Source organism: Sinocyclocheilus rhinocerous, unplaced genomic scaffold (genome assembly GCF_001515625.1).
Source record: "Sinocyclocheilus rhinocerous isolate Xijiao unplaced genomic scaffold, SAMN03320098_v1.1 scaffold1238, whole genome shotgun sequence".
Classification (NCBI taxonomy): Eukaryota; Metazoa; Chordata; class Actinopteri; order Cypriniformes; family Cyprinidae; genus Sinocyclocheilus; species Sinocyclocheilus rhinocerous.
The window spans coordinates 497,891-507,095 of record NW_015662954.1 but is presented as its reverse complement, the minus strand read 5'-3'; the positions used below and the strand labels follow the sequence as shown (position 1 = coordinate 507,095).

General features: G+C 34.2%; 1 protein-coding gene across 1 annotated transcript in view; it reads left to right on the top strand.

Annotated features, from left to right (window-relative positions):
- The window catches only part of LOC107728535 (minor histocompatibility protein HA-1-like), a 23,376-nt gene that overhangs the window by 13,103 nt on the left and 1,068 nt on the right, over positions 1 to 9,205 (top strand). The window contains exons 7-17 of the mRNA XM_016538739.1: positions 800 to 810; positions 2,079 to 2,269; positions 2,360 to 2,469; positions 3,780 to 3,878; positions 5,307 to 5,408; positions 5,493 to 5,656; positions 6,378 to 6,566; positions 6,638 to 6,775; positions 7,583 to 7,821; positions 7,920 to 8,157; positions 8,278 to 8,356. Coding sequence (XP_016394225.1) covers positions 800 to 810; positions 2,079 to 2,269; positions 2,360 to 2,469; positions 3,780 to 3,878; positions 5,307 to 5,408; positions 5,493 to 5,656; positions 6,378 to 6,566; positions 6,638 to 6,775; positions 7,583 to 7,821; positions 7,920 to 8,157; positions 8,278 to 8,356 — 1,560 coding nt within the window. The remainder of the gene's footprint in view (positions 1 to 799; positions 811 to 2,078; positions 2,270 to 2,359; positions 2,470 to 3,779; positions 3,879 to 5,306; positions 5,409 to 5,492; positions 5,657 to 6,377; positions 6,567 to 6,637; positions 6,776 to 7,582; positions 7,822 to 7,919; positions 8,158 to 8,277; positions 8,357 to 9,205) is intronic.

Genomic DNA, 9,205 nt, shown 5'->3' with positions numbered 1-9,205 from the left:
ACGCGGAGGAGACGAATTGTTGAATAAAGTCGTTATTTTTGTTTTTGCGCACAAGAAGTATTCTCGTAGCTTCCTAAAATTACGGTTGAACCCCTGATGTCACATGGACTATTTTAACGATGTCCTTACTACTTTCTGGACTTTGATCGGGGGACTTTGATCCTTTGTTAGGATCCTTGCTGTCTATGGGAGGTTCAGAGAACTCTCGGATTTAATACAAAATATCTTAATTTGCTCTGAAGATGAACGAAGGTCTTACGATTTTGGAATGACACGAGGGTGAGTAATTAATGACAGAATGTTCATTTTTGGGTGAACTATCCCTTTAACGATATTGACCCAAAATTGGTTCAGAGGCTGTATTTTGGCCAAACTTTGATCAATCGAAACGAAACTGTTTGCTTCATCAACACTATGTTCTGAGGCTACGTGCTAAAGTTGGAAACCGCACCACCTACAGGTCTTGAGATATGAAATAGACATGTTTGCTTATAACTATTGAACAATTTGTCAGAAAATCATAATCTTGGTGTCTATGGATTGCTTGTCATGGCGAATCCAGGAATACTGATTGGTCGCCATTTTGAATTTTGTCGTAAATTGCAATATCTTTTGAACGATTTGACATTGGCACAAAATTCGATAGGTATCACCATCAACATGTCCTGAAGGTACCTGAGAAGATTGAACACAGTGCCACCTAGTATTCCAGAGATATAAGGGTTTTTGCAAAAACGTTTAACTTTTGAAAACAAGTTTGTTTGTACTCTTTGTGACATTGTTCATTGTATTTATGCAGATTCTGACTTTGTCTTGTTTATTATTTTACAAGGACTCTCCACCATATTGAAGCAAATGAAAACTCTTTTTTTTTCCCCCGCTGCTACTCTTACAAATTGTCAATTTTTTTCCATAATTGGCTCATATGATCTTTGGACCAAGCCAGACAGAAATGACCAGATTTTTTGGAAAAAAAACTCAGAAATTCACCGTGCCTGTGTTTGTTGGCTTATGCTAGTTAGCTTAGCGTGCTAATTAGATAACATGCTAAGCAGTTGCCATTCTTTCTAGCATGACTCTTCAAAACCAAAGGCGATACCTTTTTAAAAGGTCATTATCATCAAATGTTTCTAAAATGTTTACATTCTGAGGCAGGTTGCCTGCAACAGCCATTTTAGGAATAGTTTGTGGTTCGGTCTTAGTGACTTAGGAGTCCTCTTCACTACTCCTAACTTTTCACAGATTTAGGAGCTAGTTTTAGCGCTAAAACGCTTTGTGAAATACTCTTCGAGCAAAAATTTAGGAGTCCTAAATTTAGGACTGACGCCCATTATTTTTAATAAATCGGCGAGTTATGAGCTACTTTTAGCCTTAAGATGTTTTGTGAATATGGGCCCAGGTCAACATGTTTATTAGTAGTTACTGTTAAATGTACTGTTGTACTGCATGTATGCAGTATTATTATTAGGGCCCGAGCACCGATGGTGTGAGGACCCTATTGGAATTGCTCCGTTTCTTATTATTCTTCTTCTTCTTCTCCAAAGTGAATCGCATTTTTGAGGGCCTAAACATTCTCCAAAACTCATGAAACTTTACACACGCGTCAGAACTGGCGAAAATTTACATCTGATATGGGTTTCAGAAGTGGGTGTGGCAAAACGGCTCGATAGCGCCACCTGTAAAATTTCAACGGAGTGCGCCTCGAGCTACGTTTTACGTACATGTACGAAAATCGGTACACATGCGTAACACTATCTCTTCAATATAGAAAAAATATAAAAAACATTAAAAAAAAAAAAAAGAGTTTAATGGCTGGTAATAAATATTTATGGCTAGTCAATTTTCTCAAGGCATAAAGTTAATTTTAAACTCTGATCAAGACATTTGTAAAGCTAAATATGTTATGAATGAGACTTTTTAAGGTTGTGTTTTTCAGTAGTATTGTGTGTATACTTGATCAATGGCCCAGTCATGCATTACTCAGATTAACAGGAACAAATAAATTCTGAAAAAACACCAAGAAAACTTCAAATCTAAATCCAGCTTGAGCGGTTTTAACCGTGTGAAACTCTTTCCAGGCCACCATCTCCTACTACCAGATCATGCACATGCAGACGGTAGCTCTGCCGGTGCACTATCAGACGCTGTGTGAGAGCAGTAAACTGTACGACCCGGGACAGCAGTACGCCACGCACGTCAAAGACCTTCAGATGAGCGAAGAGCCTGAGACGCATTATGAGTTTGAGGCCTACTCTGCCTCCTCCAGCCAGTAACCAACACTCCTCTTGCTTTCAAACATGGAATAGCATGGAAGTGGATGTGAATATTACAGTGAGGTGTTGTCTTGTCTTGAATTCAGGCCGTCAGTCAGAGCTCGTGCTGACAGCGCTAACGCTGATGCTCACAGCAGTGCTGAAGTGCCACCCACCGCTGGAGAAACCGGAGATACCAAAGAGGAACAGAAGAGAGGTATGTGCAATGATTTGTTTGTTCTACTTATTATCAAATGCAATATAAAAACATGTAAGCAAGTAGGTTTGTGTGAACCCACAAAAATGCACATCTAACAAAGTATATTATTTAAAAAAAAATAAGTGTAATGTAACTCATTTATTAAGAAATGTAATGTTTATAAATTTTGAATTAATTTAAAATGAAATTACATTAATTAACAAATTAAATATCAGTTTAGTTGAATAATGTTAATATAATAGAATGCTATAAAAATTATAATTTTATAACTATTTTTATATGTCGTATTTTATAATCCTAGAATTCAATTATGCACATCTCACAAAAGTATATTATTTAAAAAAAAAGCTTTTTTTATTAAGTTAATAAAACTAATTTAAGAAATTTAATGTTTATACATTTAAAATTAATTTAAAATTCAGTTACATCATTAATTGTAACTAATTTAATAATATAATATAATTACACTTTAATATAATAGAATGCTATAAAAATTATCTATCTATCCTAGGGCTGGACGATATGGTCAATTTATATCACGATATATTTCTTAATTTCGGTCGATACGATATAATTCCGATCTCGATATGAACACTATTTATCTGAAATAGAAATCTTTTGTAACATTATAAATGCCTTTATCATCACTTTTGTATTAGTTAAATTATATTACTAGTAAAATGTATATTTACTAGTAAATCTAAATGTTTCCCAAGTAATATATTAATAAAAGTAAATAATTAATAATATTTAAATAAAAATTAATAAGTAAATAAAATTTACTTTTTATATATTAGACTCTAATGAATTAAAATTCAATTATATTATTAATACATAACAATTATGATTGTATTAATTTTTAGGGTCCAAATAACTAATTTATTAATATTTTGTTTGAACTGTTGTATATTGTATATTCATTTGTCTAATTTATCAATTAATTTAAGTGTTATGTAATATATTCTATTATATTAAAAATAAATTATATTAATACATATGATTATTGGAATTAAAAACACAATTTGTATTTTAATTTCATTTAAATATAATGGAATTTGCATTTCATGCAAATGTAGATCTTAATTAAATATATATTTATTTAAATATAATGTAATAAAAAAAAAGAAGTACTTGCAAATTATTTGTTTATTAAAATTGTCAAATGTGTATGAAGATTTTTATGTATAGATGCTCGGTGCTTTCAAAAGGTGCTTGTTTGGTTTTAGATTTTAGATTTTTTGGGTATGTTATGAATATCTGAAATAGTTACGCAAATGGTTCTGAATTCTGTATTTCTTTTGTGTCAGCTCGAGGTCACATGACCCACAAATCCTGGGGCTCCACAGTGAGCGACACAGACAGTGTGGGAGGAGGAAGTGGCCTGGGATCCCCGACTACCAGCACAGGTACAACTTCCTGCCATGACTAATAAAAATTATATATATATTAGGGGTGTAAAGGTACACAAACATGATGGTTCGGTACATACCTCGGTTTTGACATCACAGTTCGGTCCGGTTTCGGTACAGCAGGAGGAAAAAACTAAACATACATTTTTTTTAAATAACTTTTTTTTTTTTTTATCATTTAAAGGGGTCCTATTATGCTCTTTTACAAAGTCTTGATTTTGTTTTGGGGGTGGAGAAAGCTGCTTAAGAGGAGAAAGTAACAGCAATATTGCAAATTACAAATAAATGCAGGTGGAGAAATTTAAATGGAGAAGAATATGAACAAATTGACAAATATCATTATATAATGAAATAAAGATAATCATTATTTTCCCCTTGTACAAACTGGATAATGGCACATTATAGGGGTGTAACGGTACACAAAAACTATGGTTCGGTACGTACCTCGGTTTTGACGTGACGGTTTGGTATTTCGGTACTGCAGGAGTAAAAAAAAACGAAACATAAATTGTTTTTTTTTTTTTTTTAACAATGGTTTACTGAACAAATTGCTCTCTTTAAATAAATTCAATTATAATTAATTTTCTTAGGGATAAAAATCTACCTCCGCTTCTGCTCTAAACTATACGGAGCCCTTTTACATTAGGCTACAATAAGTTTACAATTAACAACAGATCCCAAACTTAAAATCAATTACTATTTATTTTTAACTTCAACGCTCAAATTAAAAAATTGTATGCAAACATGTAAATTGTTTTTAAATTAACTTCTAAATTATACAATTTCTATTTGTTGAAATATAATAATTTCTAAATAAAGTCATAACTTGTTTCATAAAATATTTATTTAAACATATGCATTAAATAATTAAGACATCACTAACAGGTAAAATAAATATAATGAAGTAGGCCTAAAGTGTAATATTTTACTAAATGCTCTTCTCTAGACTTAATTTCTCTGGTGAATTAACGAGCTGTGGACACTGATGACTTGCCTGAGGTAAATGAAATGCTACGTGACAGTTTGCTTACAAGCTATTTTAAGGACGTCTTTCCGCGGTTGAAGCACTGATAGGCTTATTGAGCGATTACGCGAGGGGTGAGATGTTCATTCATGTTTATTTTGCGTTAAAACTAATAATAAATATGAAGGGATGATCGCGCTCTGCGCTTCCGTTAGAACTGAAGCGTTAGTTTACAGTGATATGTCGCGCCGCATCAAAGACCATCAAAACCGCATTTATTGTCTGAATTTCCTGAAAAAATTGAACGATGCGTACCGAACCGAAAGACCCATACCGAAAAATTTCCGTGCGAATACGTGAACCGTTATACCCCTAATAAAAATAAATAAATAAAATTATATATATAAAATATTACATTTGCATTAAATGTTTTTATTTCATTGATTTTTTTTTTCTTCTAGGTGACATAAGTAAAATGGCCCGAACGTCATCGACAGGAACCATGTCATCAAACGAAGACACCGATGAGAAAGACTCAAATGTGACTTCCTTTGAAACGCCAAGTGAGAGAAAATAGTGCACAAGTGTTTTCCTTTCTAATCTGTGCCTGTCATCCAACTTCTCACTGTCCGCTCAACGTTTTCCAGATTTAAACGGCATCGAGCCTGAGATCGTGGTGCCCACCGGGCCGTTCAGGAATGTGGGTCTGTCGAAAGCCGCTCAGACGCACAAACTGCGCAAACTGCGCTCCCCGTCCAAATGCAGAGAATGCGACAGCTACGTTTATTTCCAGGGAGCCGAGTGCGAGGAGGTGAGGTCATGCCGGCTGCGCTTGGGCCTTGTGTTTGAAATAAGCCAGGCTTATTAAAGGGATAGTTCACCCAAAAATGAGAATTCTGTTATTAATTACTCACCCTCATGTCGTTCCAAACCCGTAAGACCTTCGTTCATCTTCTGAACACAAATTAAGATATTCTTGATGCATTCCGAGAGCTCTCTGACCCTCCATAGACAGCAAGGATCCTTACATGATCAAGGTCACATATTTGGAGAGTGTCACATATGTATGCAACGAATGTACGCGGATGCGTTGTTTACGTTTAACAGCGTATCCACGTACGGTGCTGCTGACACAGAACCGCATACGTTGTTTATGTATGTGATAGGCTACTCTCCAAAATGGTGCTATAGGGTGACACGACGGAGACGAATTGTTGAATAAAGTCGTTATTTTTGTTTTCTTTGCGCACAAAAAGTATTCTCGTAGCTTCGTAAAAGTACGGTTGAACTGATGTCACATGGTTTATTTTAACGATGTCCTTACTACGTTTCTGGACTTTGATCGTGTTAGGATCCTTGCTGTTTATGGGAGGTTCAGAGAACTCTCGGAATGCATCAAAAATGTCTTAATTTGTGTTTAGAAAATGAATGAAGGTCTTACGGGTTTGGAACGACATGAGGGTGAGTAATTAATGACAGAATTTTCATTATTGGGTGAACTAACCCTTTAAAGTCTGATTTGCTCTTGGCAGTGTTTCCTGGCCTGTCACAAGCGCTGCTTGGAGACTTTGGCCATTCAGTGCGGCCACAAGAAGCTCCAGGGTCGCCTTCAGCTGTTCGGGCAGGATTTCTTGCAGGTGTCCGGCAACAGTCCCGACAGCATCCCCTTCATCATCAAGAAGTGCATCGGCGAGATCGAGAGAAGAGCGTTGAGAATGAAGGTACGTTCAGATCCAGCAGGTCTCGGCCAATGGAAATGCAGGATCGTGCTGATGGTCCTCCTCTCTGTCAGGGTATTTATCGCGTGAATGGGGTGAAGACGCGGGTGGAGAAGCTGTGCCAGGCGTTTGAGAACGGCAAAGAGCTGGTGGAGCTGTCACAGTCCTCGCCACACGACATCAGCAACGTACTGAAGCTTTACCTGCGGCAGGTGAGCCACCACTGCATCAGGACATTTATGAAAAATCAGTTATATAATATTGTGGAAATGGCATTTTTGGGTTTTGTATATTATATTATATTATATTATATTATATGAAAATAAAAAAAATTATATTGTAATTGACAATTTAACAGTTTGCATTTTTTGTTCACCTAAATGTAACTAATTTATTAATTTATATATTGTTCTATTAAATCACACTATAAATCTAAATTGATTGTATTAAAACATCATAACAGAATTTGCATTTGTATGGTTCACTCAAATAACCCAAATAAATGTATTAATATTTAAATTGAAATGAAATAAAAAGTTAATAACTATAAATAACAATAAAAAATATATATTATTTATCTGATTTATTAATAATTTATTAATTACATTTTTATATATTGCATTCCATTACATTAAAATTACATTATTAATAAAAATTTAACAATTAGCATTTTTGGATTCCCCAAATTTAACTGATTTATTAATATTTTGTATATGTGTGTATATATATATTTATTTATTTATTTATTTTTAATTTTCAGTTATATTAATAATACATATTATTATAATTATTAATAATTTTTGGGGGGATTTTTGCATTCACCCAAATTATAAATTTAATATATTATTAAAAACTGAAAATTAAATTTTTAATATAAATATAACACTGCATTTTTGGTGAACAAATCCTTTAACTGTAACGATAAGCTGCCTTCATTGTTAGCAGTGGCTTTCATATCCTCATATGTTCACCAAAGTCAGTTGTTACATCCTTATTTTGTATTTCTGTCTCTTCCTCAGCTTCCAGAGCCCATCATGCCCTTCCGTCTCTACAATAGTCTGATGGGTCTAGCGAAGGAAAGCCTGGCTGTAGTGGGTCCAGAGGGAGCCGAGACGGGCAAAGGGCCCGACCTGGTGGACCTCGGCCCTGAGACGGACCCTGAACTCTTGGCCCTCGTGGACAGACTCAAGAATCTCCTCAAAGAGCTGCCCAAACCAAACACTGCCACTCTGCGCTACATAGCGCGCCACCTGAGAAGGTGCAAAGCCTAGAATTGACTTCCTCTCACATTTCAGGGTTTATAGACTGACTCTCTTTATTAAACACTGATTATTTGGTTAATGTCCCTGTTTTCAGGATTGCAGAACTGGAAGATGACAATAAGATGAGCCCGAGTAATCTGGGCATCGTGTTTGGCCCCTCACTGATGCGGCCCCGGCCCTCAGGGGCCACGGTGTCTCTGTCGTCTCTGGTGGATTACCCGTACCAGGCCCGCATAGTGGAGACCCTCATTGTGTTTTATCCCGCCGTTTTCCATTCGGACTCCAGTCGGCCTGCATGCGCCAGCACCCCCCGCACACAGTCTCTACAGCAGGTTTGAGATTCAAACGCAGTAGATCAAATCTCTCATGTTGTGCAAGCGGTGCGTTTTAATTGGGAGGTTAACTGGTTAAACCGTTAATGCAGAACAGATGTGATGTTTTGGTCTGTGCAGGAAAGCAGCATTGATGGAGAAGAACACTGTTCGAATGATGAACCCGGCGCTGCAGAGTCAGACAAGTTAGAGGGCCATGGTATTACAGACTTTTATTCCTAATATTATTGGTTTACATTCTTCAGATGCATTGTGTGTGTATATATTTAGATTTATTATCTTTTGATATTTTAACTGTTTTAAATGTTATATATTTCATATGTTTTATTTGAATTAATTCATATCAATTTATTCTTATTTAATATACATTTTATATAAATTGTCCATTTCGAAATACCTTTATACTCAAGTTAGTTTTTCACTTTATTTTGTTTGCCTTATTACACACGCACACATAAAATATATATATTTTGTGAGACTTGTTATAGCACTTGTATATCATTGCTCTTTTGTTAGTTTTGATTGCTTTATTGTCCTCATTTGTAAGTCGCTTTGGATAAAAGCGTCTGCTAAATGACTGTATATATTTCAAATATTTGACATTTTTGTACTCATTTAAGTTTTTCATTTTATTTATTAGTCTTTCATATTAAATGTATTTAAAGTGCATATTACTTTATATTTATATATAAATAAATTACACCATTATTTTTTATATTTTTAAATATTAGAAATTTTGTAGTTTATATTGTATTTCTATTATATTTTAGTTTTTAATTTTATTTTTTATCATACAATATCACCTTTATTTTAACATTTTTAAAATTTAAATTTTACATTTATTTTGTATTCAATACTTAGTTTTTTTTATTTGCCTTTCATGTTAGTTTTATTTAATGTACATACCAATATATTCATATAAATGTAAAATTCATATTTATTTAAATGTATCTTTTTTTTTTTATATTTTAAATTTATTTTGTATTTTTATACTAATTTAAGTAGGTGTTTAGTTTGATTTATTTGACTTGTATGAATAATTATATAT